At 56.1% G+C, this 15,409-nt stretch overlaps 1 protein-coding gene across 1 annotated transcript; it reads right to left on the bottom strand.

The window, feature by feature from the left end:
* Window positions 1-2,505: 2,505 nt before the first annotated feature.
* On the bottom strand, window positions 2,506-12,725 carry FGD1 (FYVE, RhoGEF and PH domain containing 1; the record flags this gene model as incomplete). The annotated part of the gene is given in 16 exon segments (XM_075579518.1): window positions 2,506-3,445; window positions 3,754-3,897; window positions 6,628-6,647; window positions 6,650-6,679; window positions 6,682-6,784; window positions 7,128-7,174; window positions 7,177-7,252; window positions 7,699-7,800; window positions 8,124-8,154; window positions 8,448-8,527; window positions 8,909-9,001; window positions 9,891-9,899; window positions 9,902-10,014; window positions 10,017-10,041; window positions 10,179-10,231; window positions 12,464-12,725. Coding segments are annotated over 16 exon segments (1,461 nt in total), but the record flags the coding sequence as incomplete, so codon positions are not given.
* Window positions 12,726-15,409: the final 2,684 nt, after the last annotated feature.

The following is a 15,409-nucleotide window of genomic DNA, read 5'->3' as shown; positions in this document are numbered from 1 at the left end:
AGAGCTCTGCCGTACGGGAGGGGCGTTTAATACAAACATACCCAGGGGCCGCCACTAATACTATGCGCCACAGCCTGTATCCCGAGGGGGGGGGGAGGTGTGCGCGTGCAACCTGAGCCAGGGGCAAGGCCCACGGAGGAGCAGTGACCGGGACGCACGTGCGCTCCGGCTCAGAGCAGTGACCGGGACGCACCGTGCGCTCCGGCTGAGATCAGCGCAGTGACCGGGACGCACGTGCGCTCCGGCTCAGAGCAGTGACCAGGACGCACCGTGCGCTCCGGCTGAGATCAGCGCAGTGACCGGGACGCACCGTGCGCTCCGGCATAGATCAGCGCAGTGACCGGGACGCACGTGTGCTCCGGCTGAGATCAGCGCAGTGACCGGGACGCACATGCGCTCCGGCTCAGAGCAGTGACCAGGACGCACCGTGCGCTCCGGCTGAGATCAGCGCAGTGACCTGGACGCACCGTGTGCTCCGGCTGAGATCAGCGCAGTGACCGGGACGCACGTGCGCTCCGGCTGAGATCAGCGTAGTGACCGGGACGCACCGTGTGCTCCGGCTGAGATCAGCGCAGTGACCGGGACGCACTGTGCGCTCCGCCTGAGATCAGCGCAGTGACCGGGACGCACGTGCGCTCCGGCTGAGATCAGCACAGGGACGCAAGTGCGCTCCGGCTGAGATCAGCGCAGTGACCGGGACGCACGTGCCCTCCGGCTGAGATCAGCGCAGTGACCGGGACGCACGTGCGCTCCGGCTGAGATCAGCGCAGTGACCGGGACGCACGTGCGCTCCGGCTCAGAGCAGTGACCAGGACGCACCGTGCGCTCCGGCTGAGATCAGCGCAGTGACCGGGACGCACCGTGTGCTCCGGCTGAGATCAGCGCAGTGACCGGGACGCACCGTGCGCTCCGCCTGAGATCAGCGCAGTGACCGGGACGCACGTGCGCTCCGGCTGAGATCAGCGCAGTGACCGGGACGCACGTGCGCTCCGGCTGAGATCAGCGCAGTGACCGGGACGCACCGTGCGCTCCGCCTGAGATCAGCGCAGTGACCGGGACGCACGTGCGCTCCGGCTGAGATCAGCGCAGTGACCGGGACGCACGTGCGCTCCGGCTGAGATCAGCGCAGTGACCGGGACGCACCGTGTGCGCCAGAGATCAGCGCAGTGACCGGGACGCACCGTGTGCTCCGGCTGAGATCAGCGCAGTGACCGGGACGCACCGTGTGCTCCGGCTGAGATCAGCGCAGTGACCGGGACGCACCGTGTGCGCCAGAGATCAGCGCAGTGACCGGGACGCACCGTGCGCTCCGGCGGAGATCAGCGCTTTGCTGCTGGAGATGTTGGTCACAGTATTGAAAGACGGGTTTGTGTATATAGACACAACTGGTTTATATATGTATGTGCTACATGTATAGACACGCATGTGTGCATACCTCTACACACACACACACACTTATTTTCCACACTAGGTATGTGTGACTTCTGCACCCAGTAGATGTAATCAGAGTGTACAGATAAAGCCTGTCCTCCCCTTATCTCAGAGTAATTTCAGCCCGTTGGAGCAGGCGTCACCGTAATCATTGCTGCGGGAGCAGGCGTCACCGTAATCATTGCTGCGGGAGCAGGCGTCGCCGCAATAATTGCTACGGGAGCAGGCGTCGCCGTAATAATTGCTACGGGAGCAGGCGTCGCCGTAATCATTGCTACGGGAGCAGGCGTCGCCGTAATCATTGCTACGGGAGCAGGCGTCGCCGTAATCATTGCTACGGGAGCAGGCGTCGCCGTAATCATTGCTACGGGAGCAGGCGTCGCCGTAATCATTGCTACGGGAGCAGGCGTCGCCGTAATCATTGCTACGGGAGCAGGCGTCGCCGTAATCATTGCCACGGGAGCAGGCGTCGCCGTAATCATTGCCACGGGAGCAGGGGTCACCGTAATCATTGCCACGGGAGCAGGCGTCACCGTAATCATTGCCACGGGAGCAGGGGTCGCCGTAATCATTGCTACGAACACACATCTTTTAAAGGAAGAGGTTCCCTGGAAGGGGAAAGTTTTTTTTATTCCATGACGGGATCGTCCTGGTGTGAGCCTCAGTGTTGTGTGTGTGTCAGTGTGTGTGACTGTGGGTGTGTGTGACTGTGTGTGTGTGTGTGTGTGTGTGACAGTGGGAAAGGGAGGTCACAGGTGTGTACAAAACAAAGAGTACATACAAGTGTCAAGGTGTACATGAGTCGATGGCGCATGCACACACACACGTGTCCGTGTACATATCACAGCACACACTATGCTGAGGGTTAATTATCATAGTCCCACCCCCCCCCCCCCCCCCCCCACACTACACAGACCTCACACCTTGACTGGGGGCAGGGGCACCGATTTGGGAATGGTTACCTACAGCCAGCAACAAATCGTACTCTGCTGTGAACAGGAGTAACGGGAACACGAGTAACGGGAACACGAGTAACGGGAACACGAGGTCCCACGACAGGGAGGGAACCAAAAAAAGTGTTTGCTAAATATAATTAAAATAATTATAATACATAAAATATAAAAAGATGAAAAAGTGCCAGTTTTGGGTCTGAGTTCTGGAGGGAGGTGGCACCTGTCAATCTGATGAGGTGGTCTTAATGGGTCAGTCCAGCCCATATGTCCTCAGGGGTCCCTCTCCCCCATTGGGTTGTGATGGGTCAGTTCGGCCCTACCCTTTCCAGGTGTCCCCAGGGTCGGGCAGTAAAGGGTCAGATCACTTCTTCAGGCGTCCCCCAGGTTTGCGATGGGTGAGTCCAGCCCTACTCCTTACAGGTGCCTCCCAGAACATGGAAGTACTATGGGTGAGTCCAGCCCTCCCCAGGTGGGACTGTGGAGGGTGAGTCCAGCCTCACATTCTCCAATGTCCCCTGCAAACAATGTGATGGATCAGTCCAAGCCACTTCCTCAGGTGTCCCCTGGGGGAGTGTAATGGATTAGTCCAAGCTCCTTCCTCAGGTGTCCCCTGGGGGAGTGTAATGGATTAGTCCAAGCTCCTTCCTCAGGTGGACCTTTGGGGGAGTGTAATGGATTAGTCCAAGCTCCTTCCTCAGGTGTCCTTTGGGGGAGTGTAATGGATTAGTCCAAGCTCCTTCCTCAGGTGTCCCCTGGGGGAGTGTAATGGATTAGTCCAAGCTCCTTCCTCAGGTGTCCCCCAGGGCCTCCCCTGCTGCTGCTGCTTCACTCTCCTCGTCGGCCTCCAGTAGCAGGGCACTGGTGGTGCAGTCTTCTCCCCGGCTGGCCCGGGACAAAGTGCTGACCCAGCTCCGCTGCAGCTCCTCCGTCTCGGGGCTGAAGTAGAACCGCAGCTTGCTCTGACTGATCTTGAATACATGTCTGCGGTCCGAGCGCTCGCCCTGCTCCGGTGGGGTCACCTCGAACCCGATCAGAGGGATGCTACGCTGAGCCTTCACATCCTGAGGGCGAGAGAGGAGGCAGCGTCAGGTCACCTGGTCTGACATGGGAGCGTCGCTGTGTAACCCCTTCCCTGCCAGAGCGTCGCTGTGTAACCCCATCCCTGCCAGAGCGTCGCTGTGTAACCCCTTCCCTGCCAGAGCGTCGCTGTGTAACCCCTTCCCCGCAGAGCGTCGCTGTGTAACCCCTTCCCCGCAGAGCGTCGCTGTGTAACCCCTTCTACCACAGAGCGTCGCTGTGTAACCCCTTCCCTGCAGTGCATGGCTGTGTAACCCCTTCCCCGCAGAGCGTCGCGCTGTAGGTTCCGTACCTGGGGGGCTCCGTAGATGTACAGCACCAGGGGCTCATTTTGTGGGATGACGAACCAGCCCTTGTGCCAGCTCTTGGCCCCCTTCTCCATATAATGCATGTAACTGCACAGCACGCTGTGCTCTGCCGCCACCGAAGCCTGTTTCTGCAGGAGAGGCACCGCGTGAGCGCCGCAATACACACCGCGCACACGGGGGCGCGCAAAGTGACGCCCAATAAGCCATCTGGGTCACGGTGACTCGGGTCGGTTCAGACTGACATAACGATTAACTGGCCCCTTGGTCTCTACATCCATATACAGTGATATATATAAATATATCATATATATCTCATGTCTATTATACCAGGCAGGCAGAGACGGGGGGAGCCGGGCTGGTCCGTATTCCATGTAGTAACAGAGGAGGGAGAGGGAGTAGTAACAGAGGAGGGAGAGGAGAGTAGTACAGAGGAGGGAGAGGAGTAGTAACAGAGGAGGGAGAGGGAGTAGTAACAGAGGAGGGAGAGGGAGTAGTAACAGAGGAGGGAGAGGGAGTAGTAACAGAGGAGGGAGAGGGAGTAGTAACAGAGGAGGGAGAGGGAGTAGTAACAGAGGAGGGAGAGGGAGTAGTAGAGGAGGGAGAGGAGTAGTAAGAGAGGGAGAGGAGTAGTAACAGAGGAGGGAGAGAGTAGTAACAGAGTAGGAGAGGGAGTAGTAACAGAGTAGGGAGAGGGAGTAGTAACAGAGGAGGGAGAGGGAGTAGTAACAGAGGAGGGAGAGGGAGTAGTAACAGAGGAGGGAGAGGAGTAGTAACAGAGGAGGGAGAGGGAGTAGTAAACAGAGGAGGGAGAGGGAGTAGTAACAGAGGAGGGAGAGGGAGTAGTAAGAGGAGGGAGAGGGAGTAACAGAGGAGGAGAGGGAGTAGTAACAGAGGAGGGAGAGGGAGTAGTAACAGAGGAGGGAGAGGGAGTAGTAACAGAGGAGGGAGAGGGAGTAGTAACAGAGGAGAGAGTAGGGGTATAACACCTTTTTAATGGACTAACAAGTAGTTGATGTTACAGGCTTTCCAACCTCTCAGGGTCCTTCATCGGGTCCTACCCCGACCCCGAGAGGTGGGAAAGCCTGTAACATAACTACTTGTATGTAAAAGGCCTCACCCCCCTACTCCTCTGTTACTCATGATGTCATCACGCAGTGGGCAGACTCAGTGGTGTCCTTAGTCACGGTCACACTGGGGGGATAAGATAAAGTAGCTGGACGTCCTGTGTATAGGAGATTGCCCCTAAAAAGGCTGTTGGGACGCATAATTGTCCAGTATTGGCTGCAGGGTCCCAGCTCGAAAGTCGAGCTCTAACTTTAATTGGCGCCACCCCCCCCCCCCCGTCAAATTATTGGTGTGTGTGTGGAAAGGGGGGGGGGCATTGTGTGAGGGGGGGAATAAGAGTGTGTGGTGGGGGGGGGGGGTCGAATGAGTGTGTGGTGGGGGGGGGAAGAGTGTGTGGTGGGGGGGGGGGAAGAGTGTGTGGTGGGGGGGGGGGGAAGAGTGTGTGGTGGGGGGATTGAAAATATTGCTCTGTTATTAGCAAAAGGACGTCAGACGTCCCTTCTGTATCCTTGTCACCGTGTCACCCTGCAGTGGGAGGGACAGTCTCATTGGGTTATAGGCTCTGTGTGTCACCCCTGCAGTGGGAGGGACAGTCTCATTGGGTTATAGGCTCTGTGTGTCACCCTGCAGTGGGAGGGACAGTCTCATTGGGTTATAGGCTCTGTGTGTCACCCTGCAGTGGGAGGGACAGTCTCAGTGGGTTATAGGCTCCGTGTGTCACCGTGTCACCCTGCAGTGGGAGGGACAGTCTCAATGGGTTATAGGCTCCTTGTGTCACCCTCCAGTGGGAGGGACAGGTCTCATTGGGTTATAGGATCCTGTGTCACCCTGCAGTGGGAGGGACAGTCTCATTGGGTTATAGGCTCCTTGTGTCACCCTGCAGTGGGAGGGACAGTCTCATTGGGTTATAGGCTCCTTGTCACCCTGCAGTGGGAGGGACGGTCTCATTGGGTTATAGGCTCTTGTGTCACCCTGCAGTGGGAGGACGGTCTCATTGGGTTATAGGATCCTTGTGTCACCCTGCAGTGGAGGGACAGTCTCATTGGGTTATAGGCTCCTTGTGTCACCCTGCAGTGGGAGGGACAGTCTCCAGTCTCATTGGGTTATAGGCTCCTTGTGTCACCCTGCAGTGGAGGGACAGTCTCATTGGGTATAGGCTCCTTGTGTCACCCTGCAGTGGGAGGGACAGTCTCATTGGGTTATAGGCTCCTTGTGTCACCCTGCAGTGGGAGGGACAGTCTCATTGGGTTATAGGCTCTGTGTCACCCTGCAGTGGGACAGACAGTCTCATTGGGTTATAGGCTCCTTGTGTCACCCTGCAGTAGGAGGGACAGTCTCAGTGGGTTATAGGCTCCTTGTGTCACCCTGCAGTAGGAGGGACAGTCTCAGTGGGTTATAGGCTCCTTGTGTCACCCTGCAGTGGGAGGGCCAGTCTCATTGGGTTATAGGCTCCGGTGTCACCCTGCAGTGGGAGGGACAGTCTCAGTGGGTTATAGGCTCCTTGTGTCACCCTGCAGTAGGAGGACAGTCTCAGTGGGTTATAGGCTCCTTGTGTCACCCTGCAGTGGGAGGGACAGTCTCATTGGGTTATAGGATCCTTGTGTCACCCTGCAGTGGGAGGGACAGTCTCAGTGGGTTATAGGCTCCGTGTGTCACCCTGCAGTGGGAGGGACAGTCTCATTGGTTATAGGCTCCGTGTGTCACCCTGCAGTGGGAGGGACAGTCTCATTGGGTTATAGGCTCCGTGTGTCACCCTGCAGTGGGAGGGACAGTCTCAGGGTGCAGTGGGATACCTCTAAGATGGATTTCCTCGCTGCGGGGTGTGCGGGGTGTACCCTGGGCTGGACAGGAGCCGTGCAGAGTGCTGTAACAGTCCACACACACTCGGTTTGTGCGGTTATTGTCGTACACAAGTCGGGCCCGAAACTCGGAGCACTTTCCACAAACCACCTGGAACACAAGAGAGGGGGCAGCAAAAATCACAGGGGGCAACTGCAAGGATAGGGTAGAGGGCCTTACCTGGGGGCCACTTAGTAAAAGTAATCCCCTTATATATTTAGGGAGGACACATGTTCTTAAATGAGTGTACTGCCAGGTGGGAGCAATATTGAGTAGGGAAGAGAAGTTGCCGGGGAGCAACAAAAATATTGATGGTTCTATTTCCTCTTCTTACCTCTGGAGGGCGCCAGAGCTCCAGCTGCCCCCCCCCCCAGAGGTGGCTGCACAGATGCCCGTTAGTAGCAGGGCTGCATTCCTACCTGTCCCAGGATTAGGAAGGAGAGGGGTTGCTCACATGCCCGCAGGCCTTGCAGTGGTGCCTCCTCTTGGTGATGGAATTAACGCTTCCTGGCATTTCATGCACATGGTCACTTCCTTCTCCCGAATGGGGGTCGGCGCCCGTCTGCCCAGGTCCGTGTTCTGTGAAGGGCCGCAGGGTCATGAGACGGACCAGGAAACCTGCCCCCTCCCCCCGCCTACTTCTGTCTGTCTCACCAGTCTCCTGTACGTCTGTCTCTCCTTTCTCTTCTCCTTTCCTCCCTCGTGCTTCTCTCACGCTCACCGACTCCTCTTCTCCCCCTTTTGTCTCTTCCTTCCCTCCTTTCTGTCTCCCTTCTCTTTTCTCTCTCCCATCCTATCTCCTCCTCTCCCCCCCTCTATCCTTTTGATTTCTCCCTTCCTTTCTCAGTCTGTTCTTTCTTATCCCCTCTCTCCCCTCGCTTCTCTTCTCCTCTCCCCTCCTCCTCTCCCCTCTTTTTCTCTCATTTCTCTCCCCTCCATCCTTTTCAGCTCTCCCTTCCTTCCTCAGTCCGTTCTTCCTTCTCTCTCCCCCCACCCCCCTTCTTCTCTCCCGTTGCTGTGGTTACCGGCGAGTTTGGGGGCGTCGCCTCGTCATCCCGATGGGAGGAGTTGACCAGTTTGAAGTTCTCCATCGCCTGCTCGTGGCGGCTTATCGTGGCCTCCACCGCCTGCGAGCGAGAAACAAGATAACGGGACAGACCCCACGGAGCAAGCCAACGGTTATCCTTAGAAAAAAGTCCCTTCTCTGATATATTTCTCTTTCCTTTTGGTCTGTGTAATTTAAAATCTTATCTGGTGAATATTGCCCATCCCTTTTATCTCTTTGATAACAAAATCCTATTGAGATCAATATGGGTCATTTCTTTGATACATTTAGATTTGCGTTCTTTTGCCCCCAAAATGTCTTGGTACATTTACCCCAGCGCCCTGGGCTCTGACCCGCCCCCCTCGCATGGCGCAGTCACCGCCGGTTATGGGGTTTTCCCCTCACCTGAATCCAGTCCTTTTTCTCGTCTTCGGTTCTGAAAAGCAAGAAACATACTGCTCAGATTCTTCCAAAACACTGGGGTTATATAGCGATACCCAGCACCACTATATAGTGAGGCACACATATACAAGAATGAGGGAGGAGGGGGGTGGGGCCTAATTCCTCTGCTGTACAATTAGGACGAAGAATAAAGGTTGAGAGGTTGGGTGTAGAGATCAGTGTGTGTGTGTGTGTGTGTGTGTGTGTGTGTGTGTGTAGTGTGTGTGTGTGTGTGTGTGTTCATCCCTGATCCTGCCCCATCCAGGCTCCGTAGCGTGACGTGTATACCTGGCTTGCAGCTCCAGGGATCGCTGCTTCCCAGACACCAGGAAAGTCCGCGTCAGGTTGGGGGTGCTGCTGTGCTTCAGCTGCAGGAGAAGGAGGAAGGTTACGGGCGACCTGGGAGCGCAGGTTTGTCGCACCGGAAGCTGAACACGCCAGTTCGAAGCCACGTCAGACCGTCACTGCGCTGCGTGTCTCATACGCCGCCTGTACCGTGTGTGCGTGTGATTTTACTTCAAATTATTGGTCTATCATGCACTTTATATGCACTTATATGTATTTCTATGTTTATGGGTGTTATAGTATCACGTATTTTCTTTTCTTATGTATGTTTATATACATATATGTAGGTATGTACATGAGTATATCTATAAGGCTGTATTTCACTTTAACTGGAGCCCTACAGATTCACAGAACCCCTGAGGTCACCGGCTGTCTGACCGTTACCGGACACCCTCCTCACTCACCTCCATCCCATCCACATCTATCCTCGCTCGCACGCCGTACTTCTGACCAATCAGACGCAGCTTAGGAACGCAATACAGCAGCCGGTCATTAAACTGAAAACACATGTACAACGGTGCCGAGTCACACACAGCGTGTATAACATAGCGACCGGTTAAGTGAGGCGGCACGCCGGCGGATAAAGAAATCAATTCGAATTTACATCCGACGATGGACCTTGAAACGGCCGAAGAAGCGGCCGTAGCATCGATCGTCCGACGCAAGTTCAAATACATATGGATTTCTTTATTAAAGTGGGAGCGCCGCGCTCAGAATCTAATCCTTCTCCGGGTGCCGGGATCGACGTGTCCCCGTGCAGGGACACTGTCCCCGTGGCAGGGACACTGTCCCTCCTATATCAGGGTGACACAGACAGCAGGGACCTGTCCCCATCGCGGCGGTGTGCCCCGTCGCAGGGTGACGCAGAGATGAGTGAATGTGTCCAAATGACTTTGCAGGTTATTTACATTTTCAAAACATTGGGAAATCCAGAAGGAACTTTCAGGTCAAAATGTCAAACGTTGCAGAGTTATTTACTTTTTGTATTTTTTCAAAAACTTTTTAAATATTGGCTATTTTACTTAAAATATATATATATTTTTTTTCTTTAGACTATTCACTGATGTTTACATTTCCCCCTCAAATTTTTAAATATTCACAAATGTTACATGTTGTAATAATAATAATGAAAAAAATAGGGTGTTTTTTCCCCCCAAAAAAACTTCAGTGATTTAGTGAATGTTCAAAAAACGTTGGTGAAAAAATGTGTCCATCTCGAGACACAGACAGAAGGGACCTGTGACCTCGGCTGACATCGGATACAGTCCGAGTTGTCCTATGTCCAGTTAGTCCCTGCCATTGGGTGAGGACTACATCTGCTTCTGCTTTAGCCCTACCCTCGCCGGCTCCCTCCGATGCCCGTGGAAGTGGGTGATACCCGCTCACCAGTATGATCGGTATCGGTCCTGGGTGGTGCCGTTCTTGGCTGACAGCTTCAGGATGTGACCTTCCTTTATCAGTTCGTTTGTGGGGCTCACAATGTCCTCCTCTCCGCCCAGGAGCTCGTAAACTTCAGAAGCTTGTGCATGCGTTCCTGAGGTGGGGGAGAGGGGAGAGACTTCATCAGGACGTGAGGGAGGTGGGCGGGAATTGGGGAGAGAAGGGGAAGGTGCATGAGAAGTGAAGAGGAGAAGTTCATTGCCTTGCTATCTGCAGTAGGAAGGGCTCTCACCATTTCCTTATTGCCGCATTCGAGTGTTCAGCCGCTGTAGCAATCAGCTCCAGGACTCTGCAAGAACAAGGGGTTACTGCAGCTTGCCCTATACACCCCCAGGCCACTGCAGCTTGCCCTATACACCCCCAGGCCACTGCAGCTTGCCCTATACACCCCCAGGCCACTACAGCTTGCCCTATACACCCCCAGGCCACTGCAGCTTGCCCTATACACCCCCAGGCCACTGCAGCTTGCCCTATACACCCCCAGGCCACTGCAGCTTGCCCTATACACCCCCAGGCCACTGCAGCTTGCCCTATACACCCCCAGGCCACTGCAGCTTGCCCTATACACCCCCAGGCCACTGCAGCTTGCCCTATACACCCCCAGGCCACTGCAGCTTGCCCTATACACCCCCAGGCCACTGCAGCTTGCCCTATACACCCCCAGGCCACTGCAGCTTGCCCTGTACACCCCCAGGCCACTGCAGCTTGCTCTATACACCCCCAGGCCACTGCAGCTTGCCCTATACACCCCAGGCCACTGCAGCTTGCCCTATACACCCCCAGGCCACTGCAGCTTGCCCTATACAACCCCAGGCCACTGCAGCTTGCCCTATACACCCCCAGGCCACTGCAGCTTGCCCTATACACCCCCAGGCCACTGCAGCTTGCCCTATACACCCCCAGGCCACTGCAGCTTGCCCTATACACCCCCCAGGCCACTGCAGCTTGCCCTATACACCCCCAGGCCACTGCAGCTTGCCCTATACACCCCCAGGCCACTGCAGCTTGCCCTATACACCCCCAGGCCACTGCAGCTTGCCCTATACACCCCCAGGCCACTGCAGCTTGCCCTATACACCCCCAGGCCACTGCAGCTTGCCCTATACACCCCCAGGCCACTGCAGCTTGCCCTATACACCCCAGGCCACTGCAGCTTGCCCTATACACCCCCAGGCCACTGCAGCTTGCCTGTACACCCCCAGGCCACTGCAGCTTGCTCTATACACCCCCAGGCCACTGCAGCTTGCCCTATACACCCCAGGCCACTGCAGCTTGCCCTATACACCCCCAGGCCACTGCAGCTTGCCCTATACAACCCCAGGCCACTGCAGCTTGCCCTATACACCCCCAGGCCACTGCAGCTTGCCCTATACACCCCCAGGCCACTGCAGCTTGCCCTATACACCCCCAGCCACTGCAGCTTGCCCTATACACCCCCAGGCCACTGCAGCTTGCCCTATACACCCCCAGGCCACTGCAGCTTGCCCTATACACCCCCAGGCCACTGCAGCTTGCCCTATACACCCCCAGGCCACTGCAGCTTGCCCTATACACCCCCAGGCCACTGCAGCTTGCCCTATACACCCCCAGGCCACTGCAGCTTGCCCTATACACCCCCAGGCCACTGCAGCTTGCCCTATACACCCCCAGGCCACTGCAGCTTGCCCTATACACCCCAGGCCACTGCAGCTTGCCCTATACACCCCCAGGCCACTGCAGCTTGCCCTATACACCCCCAGGCCACTGCAGCTTGCCCTATACACCCCCAGGCCACTGCAGCTTGCCCTGTACACCCCAGGCCACTGCAGCTTGCCCTGTACACCCCCAGGCCACTGCAGCTTGCTCTATACACCCCCAGGCCACTGCAGCTTGCCCTATACACCCCCAGGCCACTGCAGCTTGCCCTATACACCCCCAGGCCACTGCAGCTTGCCCTATACAACCCCAGGCCACTGCAGCTTGCCCTATACACCCCCAGGCCACTGCAGCTTGCCCTATACACCCCCAGCCACTGCAGCTTGCCCTATACACCCCCAGGCCACTGCAGCTTGCCCTATACACCCCCAGGCCACTGCAGCTTGCCCTATACACCCCCAGGCCACTGCAGCTTGCCCTATACACCCCCAGGCCACTGCAGCTTGCCCTATACACCCCCAGGCCACTGCAGCTTGCCTATACACCCCCAGGCCACTGCAGCTTGCCCTATACACCCCCAGGCCACTGCAGCTTGCCCTATACACCCCCAGGCCACTGCAGCTTGCCCTATACACCCCCAGGCCACTGCAGCTTGCCCTATACACCCCCAGGCCACTGCAGCTTGCCCTATACACCCCCAGGCCACTGCAGCTTGCCCTATACACCCCCAAGGCCACTGCAGCTTGCCCTATACACCCCAGGCCACTGCAGCTTGCCCTATACACCCCCAGGCCACTGCAGTGGTAATAATCGTATGGAATATCTTCACCCCCCACCCTGTTCACCCTGCCCCTCCCCACCCCCCCCCCCCCCCCCCTCCGTACTCTCTGCATCGTGCCGGTCCCGCGAGTCCTCGGGCAGCTTCAGGAGATAGTCTGTGAGGAGCAGCTCATAGCGGGGGATCCTCTGCACGGGCTCCAGCATGTGATGTTGCAGGGTCAGGCTGCCGCAGGTCTCCTCCCTCTGATACACAACGGGACAAGTGGGGTCAGAGCCGCAGCAAACGGACTGAAAACAGGGGCCCAACGGACACCGTGCCCGTCCATTTAACCCCTTCACCAGCAGAGGGGTCAGCAACGGATCGCAATGGGTTCAGCGCACGATGATTATCAGTGGTGAAGTTCTAACTTCTAGTATGCCTAGAGGTTCTGCAGAAACGTGGGTGGGACGGAGGTGGGACGGAGGTGGGACGGAGGTGGGACGGAGGTGGGACGGAGGTGGGACGGAGGTGGGACGGAGGTGGACGGAGGTGGGACGGAGGTGGGACGTGGCCGGTGATCACCGTGTATGGGACAAACATTGGATTTCTTCTTTGCTCGAAGATTGTAGTAACAGAGGAGGGAGAGGAGTAGTAACAGAGGAGGGAGAGGGAGTAGTAACAGAGGAGGGAGAGGGAGTAGTAACAGAGGAGGGAGAGGGAGTCAGTAACAGAGGAGGAGAGGGGAGTAGTAACAGAGGAGGGAGAGGGAGTAGTAACAGAGGAGAGGGAGTAGTAACAGAGGAGGGAGAGGGAGTAGTAACAGAGGAGGGAGAGGGAGTAGTAACAGAGGAGGGAGAGGGAGTAGTAACAGAGGAGGAGAGGGAGTAGTAACAGAGGAGGGAGAGGGAGTAGTAACAGAGGAGGGAGTAGTAACAGAGGAGGGAGAGGAGTAGTAACAGAGGAGGGAGAGGGAGTAGTAACAGAGGAGGAGAGGGAGTAGTAACAGAGGAGGGAGAGGGAGTAGGGGTATAATACCTTTTATTGGAACAACAAGTAGTTGATATGTTACAGGCTTTCCAACCTCTCATGGTCCTTCATCTGGTCCTACCCTGAGAGGTGGGAAAGCTTGTAACATATCTACTATCTGTTGGTCCAATAAAAGGTGTCGTACCCCTACTCCCTCTCCCTCCTCTGTTACCACTCCCTGTCCCTCCTCTGTTACTACTCCTGTCCCTCCTCTGTTACTACTCCCTGTCCCTCCTCTGTTTACGACTCCCTCTCCCTCCTCTGTTACTACTCCCTCTCCCTCCTCTGTTACTACTCCCTCTCCCGCCTCTGTTACTTACTCCCTCTCTCCTCCCGTTACTACTCCCTCTCCCTCCTCTGTTACTACTCCCTCTCCCTCCTCTGTTACTACTCCCTGTCCCTCCTCTGTTACTACTCCCTGTCCCTCCTCTGTTACTACCTCCCTGTCCCTCCTCTGTTACTACTCTGCTCCTCCCTCCTCTGTTACTACTCCCTGTCACTCCTGTTACTACTCCCTCTCCCTCCTCTGTTACTACTCCCTCTCCTGTTACTACTCCCTGTCACTCCTGTTACTACTCTCCTCTCCCTCCTCTGTTACTACTCCCTCTCCCTCCTCTGTTACTACTCCCTCTCCTCCTCTGTTACTACTCCCTCTCCCTCCTCTGTTACTACTCCCTCTCCCCCCTCTGTTACTACTCCTCTCCCTCCTCTGTTACTACTCCCTCTCCCTCCTCTGTTACTACTCCCTCTCCCTCCTCTGTTACTACTCCCTCTCCCTCCTCTGTTACTACTCCCTCTCCCTCCTCTGTTACTACTCCCTCTCCCTCCTCTGTTACTACTCTCCTCTCCCTCCTCTGTTACTACTCCCTCTCCCTCCTCTGTTACTACTCCCTCCTCCTCTGTTACTACTCCCTCTCCCTCCTCTGTTACTACTCCCTCTCCCTCCTCTGTTACTACTCCCTCTCCCTCCTCTGTTACTACTCCCTCTCCCTCTCCGTTACTACTCCCTCTCCCTCCTCTGTTACTACTCCCTCTCCCTCCTCTGTTACTACTCCCTGTCCCTCCTCTGTTACTACTCCCTGTCCCTCCTCTGTTACGACTCCCTCTCCCTCCTCTGTACTACTCCCCTCTCCCTCCCGTTACTACTCCCTCTCCTCCTCTGTTACTACTCCCTCTCCCTCCTCTGTTACTACTCCCTGTCCCTCCTCTGTTACTACTCCCTGTCCCTCCTCTGTTACTACTGCCTCTCCCTCCTCTGTTACTACTCCCTGTCACTCCTGTTACTACTCCCTCTCCCTCCTCTGTTACTACTCCCTCTCCTGTTACTACTCCTGTCACTCCTGTTACTACTCCCTCTCCCTCCTCTGTTACTACTCCCTCTCCCTCCTCTGTTACTACTCCCTCTCCTCCTCTGTTACTACTCCCTCTCCCTCCTCTGTTACTACTCCCTCTCCCCCCTCTGTTACTACTCCCTCTCCCTCCTCTGTTACTACTCCCTCTCCCTCCTCTGTTACTACTCCCCTCTCCCTCCTCTGTTACTACTCCCTCTCCCTCCTCTGTTACTACTCCCTCTCCCTCCTCTGTTACTACTCCCTCTCCCTCCTCTGTTACTACTCCCTCTCCCTCCTCTGTTACTACTCCCTCTCCCTCCCGTTACTACTCCCTCTCCCTCCTCTGTTACTACTCCCTCTCCCTCCTCTGTTACTGACGTCCCTGTCTCCCGTCCTCTGTTGACTACTCCCTTCCCTCCTCTTGTACGACTTCCCTCTCCCTCCTCTGTTACTACTCCCTCTCCCTCCCGTTACTACTCCCTCTCCCTCCTCTGTTACTACTCCCTGTCCCTCCTCTGTTACTACTCCCTGTCCCTCCTCTGTTACTACTCCCTGTCCCTCCTCTGTTACTACTGTCCTTCTCCCTCCTCTGTTACTACTCCCTGTCACTCCTGTTACTACTCCCTCTCCCTCCTCTGTTACTACTCCCTCTCTCTCTGTTACTACTCCCTGTCACTCTCTGTTACTACTCCCTCTCCCTCCTCTGTTACTGA

Source organism: Ascaphus truei, chromosome 21 (assembly GCF_040206685.1).
Source record: "Ascaphus truei isolate aAscTru1 chromosome 21, aAscTru1.hap1, whole genome shotgun sequence".
NCBI classification, from domain to species: Eukaryota; Metazoa; Chordata; class Amphibia; order Anura; family Ascaphidae; genus Ascaphus; species Ascaphus truei.
This window is presented reverse-complemented; position numbering and strand designations above follow the sequence as displayed.